Raw genomic sequence first — 21470 nt, 5'->3', positions numbered from 1 at the left:
ACTACAGTATAAACATAGCTTTTGTCCAGAGAAATAAAAAAAAATCATTTGACTCACTTTATTGCAGTATTTGCTTTATAGCAGTGCTCTGGAAGGGAAACTCCAACCCAGGGAATGCCTGTGTGGACTTTGGCCTCAACCGCTTTCGTCGGTCACCATAATCTGCCTCGCTCTTCTTCCCTATTCGTATCCCGCACTCCAAACTCAACATCCCTTCCTGCAGGTTTCTACTCCAGACCAGTCTCATATCCCAGTAAAGGCAGATAGACAAGTAAAATGTTTAGCATACCAAATAACAGAGGAGTCTTCAGCAAATGGCACTGGATGACTGGATATCCACATGTAAAAGAACCAAGTTAGACTCCTACCTCACACCATATTCTAAAATTAACTCAAAATGGATTAAATATCTAAATGGAAGAGCTAAAACTACAAAACTCTCAAAATAAGGATAAATATTTATGACCTTGGTTAAGTCACATTCCTTAGACACACCCAAAGCACTAGCAACAAAAGGAACAAGATACACTGGGGTTCATCAAAATTAAAAACGTTTGTGCTTCAAAACACAGTAAGAAAATAAAGATGGGAGAAGATAATTACCAATTACAATGATGAGGTACAAGTATCCAGAATATATAAAAAACTTTCAATAATGAAAACAAAAACAAAAAATTAGCAAAGGATTTGAATAGACATTTCTCCGAAGATACACAAATGGCCAGTAAGCACACAGATATTTAGCATCACTAGTCACTAGTTCCGGAAGTGCAGATCAAAACCACAAGGTAACAGCTCACACCAACTAGGATGACTAGAACTCGTCAGGTATAACTCTGTAATTATGAGCATGTGGAGAAATAATCCTCAGATAGCACTGGTGGAAATGTAACATGGTGAAGCCACTTAAAAGTTTGGCAGTGACTCAAAAAGGTGTATGACCCAGCAATTTCACCCCTAAATACAGAAAAAGGATCGAAAACATACTGACACCTTATACATGGAAGTTCATAGCAGCATTATTCGTAACAAGGATAAAGTGGAAACAACCCAAATGTTCAAGTGATGAACGAACACTGAACACGGCATCCACAAAGCTGTTTGGCAATACAAAGAACAGAGTGCTAATGCATGCTACATGGACGACCTCAGACACCTACCAAGTCACAGAAGCTAGTCTGAAAAGACCGTCGAACAGCCATGTTTATGGGAGATGTCCAGAAAGAGAAGTCTAAGGGACGAAGAATAGTTGTTGCCTAGGGCAGGGGACTTGGGGAAATGGTCAAGGATTGCTAATGGGTATGGAATTTGGCAGGGGGAGGGGAGGATGAGGAATATGTCCCAGAATTCAGAGTGATGGTTGCACAATTTTTGAGACTAAAAACAGTACTTACATGTAAACTTTAGGAGTGCAACTTTCGGCTCAAGAAAAAACAAAAAACACCAAAAAATAAAAACCCCAACTATGGAAGATTTTAAGAGGGACGTTAGTGACAGGGAATGTTTTTTTTTTTTTTTTTGGTAAGTGTTCTATTTTAAGTAGGGCTGTCAAGAAAAATCTCAATCAAGTAGCCAGAATGCCCTAGCAGCAATTGTTAACATTAAACATTAAAACTCCATTACCAAAAGTGACTTAAAATACCTTCTCTAGCCTAGAAAATGTAGGGAACTATAATGCAGACTAAATCCTTAACTTTAAAATGGTTGCTCATCATTTGACAAATGTGTAAGCTTCTCCTGGGACAAGGCCCGAGATCTTTATTCTACACAGTAAAGATTGCAGATTCCCTTGCTATGGTTTATGACAAATTTAATACACTAACAAAGAAAAAAACATACATTTCAATGCTTCAACTTTCGTAAAGAATACTCATCCTAGCGCTGCAGCCACCTTCCTTGCAGGTCTGTCTCGTTAACATTCTGCAAACGTTCCTGGAACAGGAGTTGAGGAGTACCATCCTCCTCCAGCGATGGAGGAGTGACATCAATTAGCCATTTTCAAAAACAGAGGATAGGGGCGCCTGGGTGGCTCAGTGGGTTAAAGCCTCTGCCTTCAGCTCAGGTCATGATCCCAGGGTCCTGGGATTGAGCCCCACATCGGGCTCTCTGCTCAGCAGAGAGAGCCTGCTTCCCCCCTCACTCTGCCTGCCTCTCTGCCTACTTGTGATCTGTCAAGTAAATAAACAAAATCTTTAAAAAAAAAAAAAAAAAAAAAGAGGATACATGTTAAGGGTTAAAAATAAAAACAATCAGACTGCACAATCCATATATTTACTTTTTATTGAATTTGTTAATGTTACAGAGTTCTTGCACTGCCAAACCATGCCTGAGAATTCAAAGAAAGAAATGGTACAATGGACAGCCTCATCCACCCATCATACAGTATATTAAAACTTGATTCATGTGCACTTTTATATTTCACCATCTTTTAAAAAGTTATAACAAGAGTTGGAATTTTAAATCTCCTGCAGGTCTTCAGATTTCTAGTATAGTATGCTATTAAATAAAAGTTCCACATACTCATCTCAGTTCATTCCTCAGTAACATAACCCCCAACAAAATTTTGCTGGAAAAAAAATGCGTACTTTTCAGGGGAAATGTGTGGCTCAAGATCCAAGAGATTATTTGTTAAGATTTTTGGTTCCCAAATGAAGTCTTCAGTTTAACCAAGAATCCCTTGTTTCTTGCTTAATCATCCAACCTCTCCTTGGCTGGCTCGGCTGCTCACCCCAGCACACCAGAAGGTAGGCACCCTGCCTGCCACCTCAAACACCACCGAAGTCATGGCCCAGATGTGGTTGGCAGGTCCTGTCAGGAGATACTGTGACCTCCCAGGAGTCATTTCTGCACTGACACTTTCATCAAGACTGAAATCCTGGAGCTGACCATGCCGGGGTAGTTTTACTTGCTCACTTGCTTCACTCTTGCCAGGGGCAAGTCTGCAACTCCTGCATTTGGCAAAGGGATTTATTAGAGAGAAACCCAGACTCTGCATCAAGTGGTCACATTCCACTTTGAAATATTTCTACTGAACCGAAGATACAAAACTAGTAAATTACCAGACTATCTCATTAGATGGAAAGACTTTTCAGTAATCCTGGGTAGCTTCCTGAAGTCCCTTTAAGCACTAAAAATTACTGGATAGTTTAAGCTGTAATTATTAAAAGCAGAAGTGCTACATCGCCTTTTACCCCTGACTCTTCAAATGAACATAAAGACATACCAGGAGGTTGGTAACAGAGCTAAACTGGCACAATCACTGCATCTTTAGAATGTCCAATACCTGAAAAATTTGGGCACAAGTTATCTGGAAATCCTGTCAAAGATATTCAAGATCTGTGAAAACCTAAATGGGTTTTAGCTTCCGGTTCTGCTCACATCGCTCTAAACTGCTAAGGGCCGGTCAGTGAATCCCTTGGCCTGAGCAGAACCCACTCTCTTTCCACTGCAGTTTACTGTACAGTTTAGACCTGATTAGAGGAGGCTTAGCAGCACCTGAAGTAGAGCCCCCCACATCCACTGCCCTTGACATCAAAGGCTATTTGGTTCCACTCTAAGGATTGGCAAATTCATGAGACATTTTACAATTCTAATGCATATTTCAGGTCACTTATTTAACCAAGCAATATGCTCTGTCAAAGAACTTATTCCAAGTCAAAGAAAAAAAAAAAAAAAAGGAAAAAAAAGGCCTTAATGGGTGGAACACAGAAAAAGCACTACCCAAATAAAAAATTACTAAAAGAAATAAGATTACTCCCTCCCCTACCCACTTTCCCACTTGGTGGACCCAAGTTTGGTTGAATTTAATTTGTGGTTACCTCAGAATACAACTCAAAGCTTAAATTATAAAATCACAACCCTACAGAGATTATCTGAACACATGAGTTCTTTTGAGAGCGGCATGTTCCAAGAAGTCTAACACAGCCCACTACAGAATATCCTTAAGGGTGGGGCACAGGACAGGTTAATTAAGGTCACTTAAATCTTCATCTTTTACAGCAGATCAGAACCCAGATGGCTGACTTTCTGCAGGATTTCTGATAGGAATCCAGTAGAGCTGGTTTCAAGCTTCACACCGACACATACTAGCTGTAACCTTCCGTGTCCAGAAGTTGTGATCCACATGAAGTCCGCAACGAGTGCAGCAAACCTGAGGTAGTCAGCCCTTACGAAGGCTCAGTATCTGAACATAAAAAGATTTTGAAATGACCACTGGCTGCAGTTTGTTTTTGTATTGGCAGAGTAACAACGAAAGAACACTGCCGAATCTAGTTCACACATTTACACAACAGTGAGAATCCCCCTAAATCCAGTATATACAAAAAGCAGCTGTGACACCTGCACCTCCACAGTGCCAAGGGCCGGTCACTTATATCGAGTGGTCTGCATCGGCTGTGGGTCCAGCAGAGATCAGATGATGAATGGCTGTTCCTGGTGGTTAGCTGCAGTCTAGTTACCTTAGAAGGGTTAGCAAAGACCATTCCTTAATTGTACTGTGTGTGGCTGCTTTTCTGATTTTCAAGCACAGCATACTGGTTGTCTAGCTGAAGTTTAAGGGCCTGGTTTTTTGAAACCTCATCCCTACCTCTAGTTTTGTGTCTTACTACTTCAAAGCTCTTCTCCATTTCTTTATCCCTAAGGGAAAAGAAATGTAATCAGTAAATTTCTTCTTCACTAGGTTGTCGATCCTCCCAAAAAAAAAAAAAAAAAAAAAAAAAAAAAAAAACCCACCCCCCCCCCCCTTCCAACAAAAAAAAAAAAAAAAAAAAAAAAAAAAAAGCAAGCCACACCCCCCCCCCTTTGAAGTATCCTGAGGGAGGAAGAGGGGAAAGTGGTAGAGGAATCCTGCTTTCCCTAAGTTTGGGTTACATCACTTGCTTTTACAAAAGACCTACGTTAGTATGGTGACATATTTTTTCCTAACAGTGAAAAGCCTCTTCAGATTTCTTTCAGTTAGTGTTAAGTTAGGAAAGAAAGTAGGTCTTCCGGTAACAGCAAAGCAGTGTAATGCAACCTTCAGAAATGGGGACTCTCTTTGCTTTATGCCTTTCTGGCTTAGGAACCATCTCATAGGAACTCTCTACTTTCGACAGCGGGGGAAACCTGCACATAAAATCATTATCAGATCATTTTCTGGGCTTCAAAGAAACAGAAAACACAAATACTGAATCTCTATGGTCCTATTTTCTGTGGCAGCAATCTATTTGAATACTGTTTACTGCAAACCTATTTTGGGACCAACTTGAAGACAACTGCAGAGTCAAAAGGCTATCTGATGACACGGTGATTCCTTCTAAGAGTCACTTTTATTTTTAGTAAATACAAACAATACATCTCTTTATGCCTAAGGGCAACAATTTTCTGATTCAAGTCAGGTTCTACTCATTATTCAATGATTTCTCCTCACTTCTCCTTGATGGGAGTGGATCAGATAAAGCAAGTTGAGTCCCGTGGGGAATCACCGCCCCTTATTCTGTAGGACAGAGCAGAGGAGCAAGTCCAATGGAGGCTTAAGTTCAAGCCAGATGGGCTCTCAAAGAGACAAAAAGACTGGTATTTACTTTAAAAGCCACCCCCCACCAAAACCAGTATTTCCATCTGATGTCCTTTACATTTCTTGCCACTTTATTTACTTTAAAAAAAAAAAAAATTCATGTCCCTACAAAGGATGTGGAAGTGCCATATGTGGTCATTTAATTCCAGGTAGCATTCATTTTAAGTACCTGCTGAAATAAGATTATTTTAATATTAGATTTATAAATGCCAACATCTTTCATCTTTTCACATCAACGGGGAATACAATGAAATATTGCTCTTACATTTCTAGTTTCCATGTTATAAGGAACATGTGCTTACAAAGAATTCTAAATAGATACATGTCATAGCTACAGAACAACACAAACCAGGAATAAAGAAACTTTTGTAGACAATGTCTGTCTTTGGTGCTTCTTACCCACTGCCCCCTTCCAGGGTCCTTCCCCTTTCCCCACCCTCATGCTTGTTAAGTTCCACATAATGCGCAGCTGCCTATCGGCTGTAGCCTGGGCTTTACCAAGGAGATCCCCTCCCCTTCTACCTCAGGTGGGTTTTCCTATCTCCTATATCCCACTCGCTGGCCAAGGGACAGGGTTCCCAGACAAAAGGCAGGAGTTGACAGTACTTACTTCCGGCTTTCTACATGCTTGGCAGTGGACTGCAGGGATGGGAACTGTGTATCACTGTAGATTTCTGGTGGTCCTTGTGGTGTTTTCCTTGTTGTGGTTAACCTGGCTCCAGGAGGCCTATACACACCGCTAGTCATTGCCGGTTCTGGGGTCTCTGTAACTAACATTTCATTACAGTTTAAAGCAACTATTCAAATGCCTTGGCATTCTAATAAGCTAGTCCCGCATTCCCAATTACAGAAAAAAACCCCAATACCTACACAAGAAGTCTCTCTGAACAGAAGAAAGTTATCTGAGAAAATGTCTGACAGTGAAAATACTCTTCTCTTTCAGGGGCAGTCTTCTAACTTCTCTTCCATGTACAACACTTCGACTACCTATGTAAATGAGTTCTTTCAAACTGGGAGAGGAATCTTGTTTGTGGACCGGGAGACAGTCTGTCAGCTACTACTGTCTTTCAGAACAGCACAACCTCAGCCCTCAGTTTACATACAGGTAAATGTGGGTAATGACTTCTTTATCTGTTTGGTGGGTTAGATAACACACCATGTGTAAAGAATTTACTTATGAAAATGCTTGTGTCTATATTTACTTCTAAAAGACTAGTAAAAATAAGCCACTACAGATCTTTAATAATTTGTCTTCCACAGTGGATTTTAAGGATCTTTGTCTTATTTTATAAATACAGGTAAAGCAGGAAAAGAATGAGGCAGCTGAGCAGCCCAAAGTCTCCCAGGATGGCTAATGTTTTCGGGACAGAATCTTTCAGCCTTTCCTTATGTATCATTTTTTCTCTCCCCTTTCTTAATACGGATTCAGTACTTTATGTGTGTTTTCCATTTATCAAAAACTTCATTTCAAATAAACGCCTACGCCATCATTTATTAGCCGCAATATAATGCAGCCATTTGACTACTACTACTATAAAGGCTTATTGTCTCATACAGCTTTTAATTAAGTGTGGGAAAGCTGTAGTATCGCACGCATTCATTAGTGACTGAGCACCTGCTGTGTCAGGCGCTGTTCTAAACTGCATGGTGGAAGATACAAATGTTAAGGACATGCCTTCATGAACTGGACTGGATATTTAGGCTGCTAGCCACATGCAGCCATCTGAAATGAAATAAACTTAAGAATTCAGTTCCTTAGTTCTAGTAGTCTAGTAGCATTTTAAGTGCGCAACCACCACCTGTGGCTAGCAGCTATTTCAGCGAACAATGCTATTCTATCACACTGCAAGAAGTACTGTGGGGGGACGCCTGGGTGGCTCAGTTGGTTGAGCAGCTGCCTTCGGCTCAGGTCATGATCCCAGCGTCCTGGGATCGAGTCCCACATCGGGCTCCTTGCTCAGCGGGAGCCTGCTTCTCCCTCTGCCTCTGCCTGCCATTCTGTCTGCCTGTGCTTGCTCTCTCTCCCTCTCTGACAAATAAATAAAAAATCTTAAAAAAAAAAAAAAAAAAAAAAGTACTGTGGGGCAGTGCTCGGCTCGAGGGAGGAGGCGCATCCACGTAAAGGTTGGTGCCATACCAAAAATGAGTGGGGGAAGGGATTGTAAAGGGAGCACACGACGGGCAGGGGTCTCAGTGTTGAGGTGGAAACCAAACAAGGCCTAAAAGCCGTAAGGAGGCAAACCTAGCTAGCGTAGGCAAACAAGCCACATCTGGTCCGACTCCAGCTTTCCTAAATGGCTCACTGGAATGCAGCGACACTCTGCCTGCATCAGCTGTCTCTGTGCTGTCACAGCAGGGCTGGGCAATTAAAATCCTCTTCCGCGCGGCCCTCAAAATCTAAATTACCTCTTATCTGGCCCTTTGCAGAAGCAGCTTTCTTAGAGGCTCCTAATATAAAGGAAAGAGGATTCAGGATGAGAACCTAGACACAAAGGGCCTGTGGCAGCAGTGTACCTGACACCCTCAAGAAGCAGGGTGAGCGAGGACCAGATTCAAAGAAACAGCAAGTCAGAAGAAGGGATCACAAGGCAGGGATCCCAGGCCTTGGAGGTCGCTGAGAACTTCAGCTTCTCCCCCGAGGAGGGGGCATGCACAGAAGCAGGCAGACCAGCAAAGAGAGGACCTCACTGATCCATATAAAAATTAACAGTTCCAAGCAGGGTGGTAGCAGTGGCCCTGGAGAGAACTAGTCACAGAGTCTGATTTTGAAAATAAAGACAAAACAAATTTACTGACAAATGAGATTTAGGTGTGGAGCAAGGAAAAGGCATCAAAGAGGACTCCAAGAGTTGTGGCCTAAGGGACTGAATGAACAGCAAGGAGATTAGGAAAGCGGTGTGCTAACCCCTGACATGGGTTTGAACTGCATGGCTCCACTAACACGTTCATGTTTTTGATAAATACGGTAAGAGAACTGTAAATGGATTTCTTCTTTACGCTTTTAATATTCTTCCTCTAGCTTATTCTAAGAATATAGTAGGATAAATATATAAAATATATGTTGTTACTGATAACAACTAGTAACTGGTTATTGATATGTTTGTTACTCTTAAGGCTTTTAGTCACAGCAGGCTCTCAGTAGTTAAATTTTGAGGTAGCCAGAAGTGAAACGTGGATCTGACTGCACAGAGGTTCAGGGCCCCCACCCTCGCATTGTTCAAGGGTCCACCGTACATGAGTTCAGCTGGGGATATGCGGATATCGAGATGCCGGCTTGGCAGCTAAGCGTGTGTGGAGGTCAGGAGAGATGTTAGCTGGTGTGAATTTTTTGGAGTTGCCGGCATGTGGACACTGTCAAGGGAGGGAGGGCACAGAAAAGAGAGAGGCAGGGGCTGACCACTGGGGTAGAAAATAAAGTCCAGCCAGGGAGACAGAATCAACAGTGGAGGGAGCAGGAGACTGTGGTGTCCTGGGGTGATCAGCTATGGCAAGCGCTGCTGATGGGGCAAACTGGGTGAGGATGGAGACCTGGACACAGAGGTTAGCAATGCTCAGGTCATCAGAGAGAAAGTAAAAAAAGCTAAATGGAAAAACATATATATACACCTAGCAAAGGGCTAGAAAGGATGCCAAGAATGCTGACACATACTAATTATGTGTGATATCTGGGCAGTAAGACTTGGAGTGAACTATTATTCTATTATTCTGCATTTAAAAAAAATGGGTATATGTTATAACATAATGTTTCTCAAACTTCTCTCAACACTGCCATTTCTAAGGAACCCTTTGAGACATCTGTTTCCTAAACACCATGCCCCCACACCAGGAAATGTTAATACCACAGATACACTGTGCACCTGCTCACACACTTCGCTGTTGCCCTCTGGTGGGCAACACCCCACTAGAAGATCTAACACTTCTTCATGCTCCCGCCAAGAACCTCTTCTTATCAACTCTTAGGAGTTGATAAAATGTGCCCTTCTGAGAATTCATGCCTCAAGACAGAGTAAATGAGGAACAGGGTAAAAAATAAAAAGACAGGTGGAAACATAGGTACAATATCCCTTAGCCAACTGTCAAAAATTGACCCAAATTACAAGTATTTAAGTTTGGCAAGTTAGTTTACATATAAATTTAAGGAGCCTACAGAAAAGCACATCTCTTAAGGTCTAAATTCCTTTACACAGGATGTGAAACTCTTCAAACGGACAAATACAAACATCTCTCGTAAGAGCAGAAAGGAACCCCACTCATTGTACTACAAGCATTCATTTAGTTGCATGCCAACAGTACACTGAATTACACACAGACAGCTGTAGGAGAATAAAATATTAAGCTTACCAATTACTGCAGCAGGAGGTGCTTGCACTGGGGCTGTTTTATTCCAGGGGCCTGAAGATTTCTCTACACTGCCGCCACCACCTCCACCTTCTTCCCAGTTATCACCTGGATCTTCTCTTTTCTCATTATCATCTTCTTCCTTTTCACTAGTGGTAAAGCAAACAAGTGAATTCAATTACAGAACTACCAGGAAAATCACCACTCCATATCCTTACTTGTTTCAAGGCTATCTGTGTGACCCTAAGACAAGTCACCCAACCTCTTCAGAGCCCCCGTGACCCACTTGCTTAAAAGAATCAGAGACAGAAATAAGGGATTTTATCTGTTATACGCTGGGACTTCCACCTGACTTCATACGAAAGGACTGCACTGCTACAAAACGTTTAGAAAACTACTTGGTCTGATAGTCTCTGCTTTCCTTTCTTGCAAACCTCATATAGTTAAGAACACTTAGAAATATTTACCATACTGACATGCCAGGCTTAGGACAATCTATGTCATTACATATAGCAGCCCCAAGTAAGAGCAGGACCCCAGCTACCAACCTCACGCAACTGAGGGAGGAAGAGGCCAGGCTAACCTGAGAAAAGAGGACTTAAGAAGGATTAAGAGGGTAAGCTCTGGATTTTTCTAGGACCAGACCAGAGTGGCTGAATAGGCACTCATGGTAAGCAAATTTTCAGTAATAAAACAGTTCTTGTAAGTTGTTTAATTTCATTTCCTAATCCTTTAGCACATATTACAAAATACTCTCAAAATGAGAATTCACATTCCAACAGAAGAAACAAGCTGTGTTCAGTGTTGACATCAGTGCTACAGACTTTGTTAGTGCCAGTCTCTACTGTTTGACACAGGGAAGATATAGAACTGGTTCCTATCACCAGATATGTCACCCATTTAAAGAAGAGAATACAAAAACTCAGTCTTTGGCTTTATTAGTAATTAGAAATGCAAAAGATAGCCTCAGTGGTATCCCAAGACTGTGTGTAGTGTTTATGCCTATTTCTTCTTTATTCTTAAATTGGCTTGATTCAAGAATCAGGGAGTCAAATCTAACTGCCTTTTGCCAAGATTCTCCCTTGCTGCTGCTACCGCCTCTGGCACAGACAACCAACCTTTCACTGAATTGTTTCGGGACAGTGGTGGTTTTCCCTAGAACTTCAGCCTATCAACCTCTTTACCATTCTGACCACACTTTTCTCTCCTAGTGAAAAAAAAAACAAAACAAAAACAAAAAACAGGGCTGTTGCCTAAAGCTGTCCTCCGCCTTTTACTCTTTCAGACATCTTCTCCCTTTGACGCCTGATCAGTGATCATGGCCTTAACAACGTACAGATGACTCCCACCCTACTGTGCATGACCCTGGGAACATCACGGCCCCTCCTGGCTTCTACAGAAGGACACTCAGTGTTTTCCTGCCATTTCTGTTAAAACAAGGAAAGTGCTAGCTATAAGACAAATTTCTCGAATAACCAACGGTCTCCTTTAAAGACCCTTATAGAGGGTGTGGGTGGCTCAATGGGTTTAAGTGTCTGCCTTCAAGCTCAGGTCACGATCCTGGGTTCCTGGGATCAAGTCCTGCCTCAGGTTCCCTGCTCAGTGGGGACCCTGTTTCTCCCTCTGCCTCCCACTTCCCCTGACAAATATTTGTCCCTCTGACAAATAAAGTAAGATCTTAAGAAAAAAGAGAAAATTTCAAAGACAATGACCAACAACAGAGGTGATTCCAGATTTTGGAGGCCTAGGGTGACAATCAGGGAGGGGAGAGGGGAATGAACACCTCCTCAACCAGCATTTGTAGCATGATTTTACTTACGACTCTAAAAGGAAAAAAGAATGAGAATAGGGCCAAGCCACCCTTCAGTTTCCCTTTTTTTAACACATAATACAATCTGTACAGCCATTTAAAATGCTGACATGGAAGGAATATGTCAGTTAAGCCAATGGCTTTCTAAAACAAAATCTATACACCTTAATGTAAGTAGAAGGACATTCTGATTTAAAAAAAAAGTTAAAAAAAGTAGCTGGGTGCTAGAATGCCTGATTTTATTTTCTTCATGCAGCAAGTAGTTACGAGCAGATTCTAAAACCAGACTTCCTGGTTCAAACCATCTAGGTTTTGCCACCGACTAGGCCAGGAGACTTTGAGTATGACACTTAACTTCTGTATGCCTCAGTTTCCTCTATGTAAAATGGGGATAATAGCTCCATTATGAAAATTAAATGAGTTAATAGACACAAAGCACCAAAAAAAGTGCCTGGCATAGAGTAGGTGCTGTTAAATGTTATGACTTTTTTTTTTGGGGGGGAGTGGGAGGTGGGGCAGAGGAAGAGAGAAAATTAAGCAGATTCCATGCTGAGTATGGAGTCTGACGAGAAGCTCAATCTCTCAACCCCAGCTGAAACCGAGTTGGACGCTTAACTAACTGCACCACCCAGGCGCCCCACTATTACATGCTTTTTAATATCCATTTGAGTTTTCAGACAGATGCCATCTTTATACTAGGAAAAAAAATAAGAGAACAAAACTCAAAATCTCAAAAACCCAAAACACGAACAGTTCTTTTTAAATAGATTTTTAAAAATTTTTTAAATTTTAAAATTAAAACTTTTTAAAAATTTTTAAATTTTTAAAAATAAGATACCAAACACTATGACCCTGTTTTTGACAATTTACACATAGAAAGAATGACCAGGTAAGGATATGAAGGTCCTAATTTATACAGGAGTCTAACAGTGGTATCCTAACATTAGAACTATTCCAAAATATTTTCAGTCACCCACTTCTGAGAACTGATGCCAATGTAATTTTACTTTCATGTAATTTGCTTGGTTCCTGAGTAAAAACCTAAGTGTTATTTACCTAGTTACATAAGACTTGTTAGTATGTCCCAGTAACCCAATCCCAGCCAGACAAGGAAGTAAGACCCCCTACAAGGACTTTAAGAACCTTCACCGTACTTTTATACTCATATATATCCCCAAAGTATGCTAGCCTTCTGTTTGTCATTTACATTGTGAAACACCTCAGCAAAATGTGCTGAATCACTTGTTCAAACATACACACTATATTCTAAAATAGATTTTTCTTCAAATTCTTTAATATTGGGTGATTAATATATCTAAACTGGAATTATCAGCTTACAGTAAGCAATCAACTGAACACTAAAAAATTTAACACTGATTATCTCTAAGCAGAAGAGATTAGAGATCACTCTCATACATTTTTTAAGCTGTTATACCTTTTAAAAACCCTTTAAAAATAGTTTTTCTAATTCACAGTAAGATACTAAAGAAAAGCCCCAAACTGGCTTGACAGAATACTGATGATCCATGTAAAAGAAGTTCCTTTACTAGTAATGTTTTAAAGTAATGTTTACTACCTCTTTACTACCTTTAAAGTAATGTTTACTACCTCTTCACCCTGAGACAAGAATGAATAAATCACAAATCTAAAAATCCTTTTTTTAAAAAAAAAGATTTTATTTATTTATTTATTTGACAGAGAGAGAGAGAGAGAGATCACAAGTAGGCAGAGAGGCAGGCAGAGAGAGAGAGGGAGAAGCAGGCTCCCCGCTGAGCAGAAAGCCCGATGTGGGGCTCGATCCCAGGACCCCGGGATCATGACCCGAGCCGAAGGCAGAGGCTTTAACCCACTGAGCCACCCAGGCGCCCCTAAAAATCCCTTTAAATTACAAAATAGTACTAAGTAAGAGGAATTTAATTAAAGGGATTGTGCATCTGTAATAATAGGCACAAGACAACCTAATATTTTGGTTTCTTAAGATTCTAAAGTTAAACTAAACATTGGAAATTGTCTAGTAAGGACCTTTTATCCAAGAGAGGGAAGGAACAAAGGCGCAGAGATGCTAAAAACCTTGTCAAAAGGCTGTAGGACTAAGGGCAGGGTAGAAATAACTTAAAAATCTGATTACTTTTTCTTACTTACACACTTCCAGAAATGTCAAATCTCTAAATGTCTTAAGACACACGTTGCAAAGAATCATTTCCACAGGAGATAATTAGGCTAAAATTTGGTATTTGACCCAAAAGAATATATAGCTAAATTTATAACTAAATATACAGCTGATTAATATATCAGCTAAATTTCACATTTCTAAACACTACACTGCTACTTGTAAATACATTATCACAATTTAAAGTCTATGGTCTTAAATATGCAACAGTCTGTAAGGTACTAGTAGTGGTATAGCTGAATGAAGCAAGAAAATGTAATACTTACGGAGTATCTAGAAGGCCAGACCCTGTCCTATCACTTCACAAATTAAAACTCACAATAACACCAAGGCAGGCAGGAGACTTACTGTACAAAGGAAGACACAGACACTCAGACTAAAATTTAAGCCCCTTCCCCAGGACTACAAAGTAGCAAGCCAAACCCCTTGTCTCCAGAGCTCATACTCTCTCATGTTGCTTCTTTCATTTTATCCTCTTTAGAGCTCTAACATAGGACACAGAAATTTTCTCTATTTTGAGCAAATTCATTTTCAGTACAGCTGATCAAGATGACACAACCTGCAACAGTTTCTTAATAAAGATGGGACATCCTTACCTCTGTATCTCACAGGACTTTACATGAGAGTTTATACATCCTAACCCTCCTTCCCCAATACTAGGGTTTTAGCAGCTAAAACAAAATCCAGACTTGACTGTGCTTCTGCATCTCCACTGGTTTGCCCTATTACCCAACCACTGTTACAACAGCAAAATGGCTAGACATGGCCTGATGAGCTATGCTGGCAGCTTCCCCCAAAAACTCTTTCTCAATGCCTTCACGGGAGACTAAGTGTCTCTCTCCTGTGTTCCACAGTATCCTGCCCATCACTGCAATGATCTACTGGTGTTAGTAGAGCAGGAATTATTTCTACAACCTTGATGTCTGGCACACTACTAAGATTTGCTACAATGAATCCAGCTTTGCTGCAGGAGTGATTTCTTCAAGTAACAACTTACCCAGCTCTACCTAATGGTTTTAAAGGTCTAGATTCTTTTTTTGTTGTTATTAAGATTTTATGTATTTGACAGACAGAATACGCACAAGCAGGGGGAGGGAGCGGCAGAGGAAAAGGGAGAAGCAGGTTCTCTGCTGAGCAGAGAGCCCAATGCAGTACTCAATCCCAAGGCCTTGGGATCATGACCTGAGCTGAAGGGAGATGCTTAGCCAACTGAGCCACCCAGGTGTCCCTAAAGTTCCAGAATTTTCTTTCTTTTTTTTTTTTTTTTAAGATTTGACAGAGACAGCAAGAGAAGGAACATAAACATGGGGAGCAGAAGAGGGAGAATCAGGCTTCCTGCCAAGCAGGGAGCCTGATGAAGGATTTGATCCCAGAACTCTGGGATCGTGACATGAGCCAAAGGCAGATGCTTAATGACCAAGCCACCCAGGCACCCCAAGTTCTAGATTTCTTAAGAAGGTTTCTAAAAAAAACCACTGGGTTCCAAGAACTCATTTTTTTTTTTTAAAGTAAGCCCAAGATGACGCTTGAATTCACAACCCTGAGACTGAGTCACGTGCTCCCCCTACTGAGCCAGCCAGGTGCCCCTCCAAGAAGTCAATTTATTATTGAAACAAGACAAACGCTCAACATTTAGTAACTTCAAATATTAAATTAAATCCATTTTAAAGATGAGAGGCCTACAGGTCCCATTTAGACTGCTAACAATCCAACAATCCAAGCTCCAATGTTAAGCCCCTTTTATCACCATCCCAATGGCACCCCCCTAAAGAACTTGTCTCTACATGAGGACCTTGAACACATCAGTTAATTTAGACACAAAATCTGTACGCAAGCTCTTTTAATACTCTTGGCACTTAAATCTTGAGCTAGTTGGTAAATGTGTTAGAACATTAATACAGCATTGTTTGCCGCTACTGAAAATTTCCTTTCAAAAGAACACTTACCTTCAATAAAGGTCCAGCATGCTAACCTATCATAAGGTCTAGTGTCAAAAAAATTTTAAGGCTATATGCAGAATTTGCAGCTGACTAAAGCAAATGTGACAAAAATGATCAGGAGATCTAAGCAAAGAGTATATGGGTACTTATTTTATCTTTCTTGGAACTTTCCTGAGGTTTCTAATTTTTCAAAGCGAAAAGTTGGAAGAAAAAACTTTAAGATTATAAGGCTGAAAATGTCAAGGTATTTTAAGTCAAATTCCAAAGTTTCATATTCCCTTGTCTCATACAAGATAGCAAAGCTGCCTCTCTCATAGAAAAAGTTTAATTGAAGGCATAAAGAATCATGTGCCCCAACTTCTCAAAGGTATGTCCTTCCTTCTGCCCCTTCCTAAGGGCTTCTGCCTAAAAGATTAAGACCAAGCTATGGAAGACAATAATTCAAGGTCTATAGTTGAACACTCTGAGAAGGATTTTTGTTTGGTATGGTCATACTCATGCCAACCTGAACATGTCATTTTCTATCAGGTTCACAGTGAATTGACTCACCAGTCTTTAGTCATGAAAGTAGTCAGTGTACCTTCACTACCCCTTGTCCTCAAATCTTGGTATTCTAAATCAGGTGCCTCATGGTTAAGTAACAGACTGCCAAGACTAAGTTATTCTAATTTACCCAATGAATAGAGAAGATTAGTATTGCTGAGTGGCTATTTTACAAATACCCTATTCAAAAATCCTCACAATCCTAGGAGTTGTCTCAATTCTGCAGATCAGAACCAACACTCCAAAAGTAAAATGACTTGCCCAGGGTCACACAAGCAGAGGCTGAAACCCAGGCTCCTCTTTCCCCAAAGTCCATGTTTTTGTGACATTATCAACTCCATCCCATTTATGTGAGTAACCTACTTCCACTCCTTTTAAGAAAACAAAGTGTCTTCTTTCCTTGGGGATCCCGATCCTACAGAGTTTCACTGTCAAAACTTTTTTTTTTTAAAGATTTTATTTATTTGACAGAGATCACAGGTAGGCAGAGAGGCAGGCAGAGAGAGAGGAGGAAGCAGGCTCCCTGCTGAGCAGAGAGCCGGATGCGGGGCTCGATCCGATGACCCTGGGATCATGACCTGAGCCGAAGGCAGAGGCTTTAACCCACTGAGCCACCCAGGCGCCCCACTGCCAAAACATTTAATACAAAGTTTATAAGGACAGACAGTATATAGTGTGAAAATCTGTCATTATTAGACCTCAGATGATGTCTCACACTCAAGTCTTTCCTGAAGGCTGTTAGATCGTGAAGGTAATGGAAAAAATACTCTTGACTCCAGGGTGACTGAGGAGCCATAAAGGCAGCTGAAAATATGTTTTTCAATGTTAGGTTAGAGAAAGACTTGTGGCAGACCACTCAGGAGTAAGACTAGGTGCTAGGAATAACGAGAAAAACAACATAAAAGCTAGTCAAGCTTCAGGTCAAGCAGAATTTAAACACTCATACTAGCTGAGATTTACCTACGCCCCTGGCAGAGGTGAAAGACATAATTTAAGAAATGTTTCATTATCTCTGGAGTAGCCAGAAAGACAGACAAAAATAACCTTGAGTATGGATATGAAATATATAATCAATGACAGAAAAATAGACCTCCATAATAAAAAAATATAATAATAAAAATCCTCCATAATATAATAAAATCAATTTCCAGCATTCAGTGAATTCAAAACCTTTCCCCTCAGAAAGTGCTACTCTTGCTCAGTAAGTTCAACATGGTCAAACACTATTCCTCCTGTCACTCAATCTTCAGAATTCGCAGTTAAGAACCAGTGCTCAGGAAAGATGGACCAAGAACCTTATTCTACAGCCAAACAGGAACCACACAGCCAGTGCCAAAGCCCCAATGGATAGGAACTTCACATCTCCTCCTCTTCATTTTCACAGGTCAAACCCCAGAATCAGGGATATTTTCTTTTTTTTTTTTTTTTAGGGATATTTTCTTAACTACACCTCTCCAGAAACATCTCACATACAAATTCAAGAAGTTTTTGGGAGTAAAATTTAGCCTAATCACTTCTACTTATCATTACTTCAAAAGAACCTCAAGAGTGGAGAAGCCCCATTTCCTAAAACGTTTCCCACAATCAGTCAGGTTTCACTTTGGTTAAGCTCACTAAACGACGAGAGAACCTAGGAGATAAACGCCTGGCACTCTGGGAGGTATTCAACAAAAGTAAAAAATATTAGCCCTGGTGTTTGAATTTGAGTAACTTATGTAAGGCTGTAAATATTACCACTTGGAGAAGTCAAAAGACAGTATTCTGTTAAGGAAAATTACTTCTGCCCGTGTGCCACGTGGTCACTGGTATACACAAACTGCAAACTTCGAACTGGAGGCAGTTCATTACATCATTTCTTTAAACTGGGAATGAAAGAGTTTTAACCTTAAAAACGGTGGAACCATACATTCACCCATTAAAGTAAGACATCTATTCACATGAATCTAAAACCAACTATCACAGATTGGACTTAATATGTTAATTTCAAATCCCCTAGACCAACCAACCCATTTTTTAAAAAAACCAGTCTTCTTGAACGTTTTTTTTTTTTTTTTTAAAGATTTTATTTTATTCACTTAAGAGAAAGAAAGAGAGAAAACAAGCAGCGGGAGTGGGAGAGGGAAAACCAGACTCCCAACTGAGCTGGGAGCCCAAGAGGACCTGGAAATTATGACCTAAACAGCAGATACTTAACCATCTGAGCCACCAAGGTGCCCCTATTTTCTTGAACTTTAAAAATAACAAGCTCAGACTATCTGATGCCCTATAAAATTCTAGGGAGAATAAATCTGCAGTGTTAGGATAGTGATTATTCTTGGGGATGAAGGTAGTGACTAAAAGGGCTTTAGATAACCTCTGCAGGAGTAAAGTTCAGTTTCTTGACCTTGCTGTTGATTACACAGATTGGCCTCACTGGGTGAACATATAAAATCTGTACATCAATTAAGTATACTTAAATTACAAAAATACGTATGTATTAACTTGCTTATTGGAGAGATCTGAAAACCACGTTATTTTTGAATCAAACGAACAAAACCCCTAGGTTCAACACACCAATGTTAAAAAGTGAATGTCTTCAAACCACAAAATCCATTTCATTTTAGCGGTCTCAAATAAGTAGGCAAGCTCTCACATGATTTTGGAGCTGACAGCTAATTTGATCAGCATACAGAAGGACTGCCCCCACAGAGACAAGGAAGACACAATCCATTACAGCCCTAATATGCATATCTAAAGCATGAGGCCCCTGTGATGCGGTTTGGGGGCTAGTAAAAAACCGAACAGACTATACCTATCCTAAGGGTTATCTAAACGCGTTTGTAACCAGATCATACCTTATTTGCATCGCCTGAACTCTGAGGCCGCTGTAATCAACCTCTTTTTGCTCAAATTCTTTCCACTCATCTTCATCCTGTAAAACACACACCATTTGATCAATTAAAGCTATGTGTTAAACACAACTAAGGCAAATATCAGATTATGAAAAAAGGATCAAGCGTCTAGAACCTAAAATATAGACTCGTTTTCTGGCCAAAGGCCCTTTTTGATTCCAAGGCGGCCAACTAAGCTAGAGGACAAACGTGCCTAGCAGTCCAACCCTTACTTCCACCGGGTTCCCTCCAGAGAGCTGTTACTTTAAAAGCAACCAGGAAAAGTCGAATGAAAAAGTCAATGGTAACCCCACAACTAAATGTCTACCACAATGTTGTCATGAGACTTATTCTGTTATGGGTTTAGAGGCCAAGCCATGGCAATTAAAGCTGCCACAAATGCGATTGTTAGAAAATTCTGCTCAGACTGGCGGGCTGAAGTCAGAACACCAAATTACTCAGAGCCGACGTCACTCGATAAATGCCGCTCTGGGCTGGGTACTTCGGACCCAGACTCATTTCCCCTCGAGGGTACCGCGGACCGACTCTAGGTCCCGGCCAGCGACACGAGGTGGAGGGGCGGGGCGGGAGAGGGCTGGGGGTCCCGCGGGGGAGAGGCGGGCCGGCCCGGCGTGGGAAGCGCCCGTCACACCGCCAGCCTCCGCGCCCGTCCGCCCGCTGGCCGGCCCCTCCCGGACGCTTCCCCGGGCTGGCGGCCGGCGGGGGCGGGCACATGGGCGCAAGCGCGCGGCCCGGCCCCGAATCCCGGCCTCTCCAGCCCCTCACCTTAGTCACGGCCTTGGTGGCGGCCCCGGGGCCGGAGGCCCCCGCGCCCGCGGTCCCGCCGTCGCCCGGCGGGCCCCCGCGCCCGCCCCGCCGCCCGCCGCGCCCGCGGCTCCGCTGCTCCCGCCGGCGCCGCCCGCCGCACTCGCGGCACTCGCCGCCCGGCTGCTCCGCTCCTTTTTCTTCTTCTTGTCCCTCTTGGCGAAGAAGTTGTCTAGGCTCCGCTCCTCCGTCTCGGCCATGGCCGCAGCCTCCTCGGCCTGGATGGGTGGGGCTGGCGGCGGGCGCGGCCCGCGGGGCTCAGAGCTCGGGGTCGAGGCCGGCTCTGCGCTCACGCTCCCGGGCGCGGCGACGCCTCAGCCCCGCGGGGTCGCCGAGGCGTGTGCGGCGGGGCGGGCGGCTCCCCCCGCGTGCTGGCGGGCGGTGGTACGGTCCGCCTAGGTGATCGCGAGCCGGTGCCGCCGCTCGAAGCCGCCGGGGCTGCCGCTGCTGCCGAGCCCGCGGTGCAGGATCCCGCCCGCTCCGCAGCCGGAGGGGAAAAGGAACGCGCGGGCCAGCGGCTCCGGCGAGAGTGCTTGGCTAGCGGCGGCGCGTGCAGGAGGAAGACACGCGCGCGCAGGCCCGGAGAGGAAGGGAGAGGGGGTGGGGAGGGGAGGGAGGGGGAGGAGGGAGGGCGGGCCACCAGAAGAGAGAGGCAGCGCCCGCGCGTGCGTACTTAGCTCCGCCCGCCGCTGTGGGAGCGCAAAGGGGAGGGCGGCGGGAGGAGACGGAGGCGGAGCTGCCAGAGGAGCCAATCAGGTGTCAGAACGAAGCGCTTAGGCGACAATCCCTGCTTCAGACGGGGCGGGGCCTTGGGACAGAGAGAGGAGGGTGTATGCTAAATAAGTGGGGTTCCTGGTGGCTCCTGCCTCCCGATTGGCCAGGGGTTTAGCCTTGAGGGCGGGCGTTTAGAGGACTAATTGGTGACTTGGCTGGAGGTCGGGTGAAAGGGGCGGGTGGGTTCCGTCTGAGCGCATGCGTAGGGTGTACGCGTGTCTGCTCGCGAGCGAACTGTGGCCTTGTGGCTTGAACTTTAGCGAAACGGAAAGGTTTTGTATTAAGCTAGCTGTGTTCAAGATGGTAACTCCTCCTCCGCTGCACTCTGTACTTTCACCTCCTCTGGTCTGGCAACTTTTTAAATTTTCATTTTATGGGATGGTTACTAGGAAATGAGAGGAGCCGTGGGCCTGAAGTTTTGGTCTTTTTACGAAAATCTTTGATAAGCCGGTAGGTAGATAGGGGGTTAATTTTGTCTGGACTCCACCCTTTGCTAGCAGTCTACCAAGGTCAAGCTAAAGAAATCTGATCCTCGAGCTTCTGATATGTAAAATGAGGGTATTCTTGTAAGATAAGTTCGGATGGAGGACCTGTTAGCTGCCCAGCACCGTGCGTTAAGCATTGGATGTGAGATGCATGATAATAC

The 21470-nt window shown here is 42.7% G+C and overlaps 1 protein-coding gene across 1 annotated transcript; it reads right to left on the bottom strand.

Annotated features, from left to right (window-relative positions):
* Positions 1-2262: 2262 nt before the first annotated feature.
* On the bottom strand, positions 2263-20629 carry LOC111154995 (CDV3 homolog). Its single transcript, XM_022514976.1, is given in 8 exon segments — positions 2263-4457; positions 4586-4635; positions 6165-6324; positions 9896-10041; positions 16715-16717; positions 19190-19266; positions 20012-20082; positions 20085-20629. Coding segments are annotated over 8 exon segments (681 nt in total). The 5' UTR covers positions 20251-20629; the 3' UTR covers positions 2263-4449.
* Positions 20630-21470: the final 841 nt, after the last annotated feature.

Source organism: Enhydra lutris, unplaced genomic scaffold, assembly GCF_002288905.1.
Source record: "Enhydra lutris kenyoni isolate GAN:26980312 unplaced genomic scaffold, ASM228890v2 scaffoldscaffold39, whole genome shotgun sequence".
Classification (NCBI taxonomy): Eukaryota; Metazoa; Chordata; class Mammalia; order Carnivora; family Mustelidae; genus Enhydra; species Enhydra lutris.
This window is presented reverse-complemented; position numbering and strand designations above follow the sequence as displayed.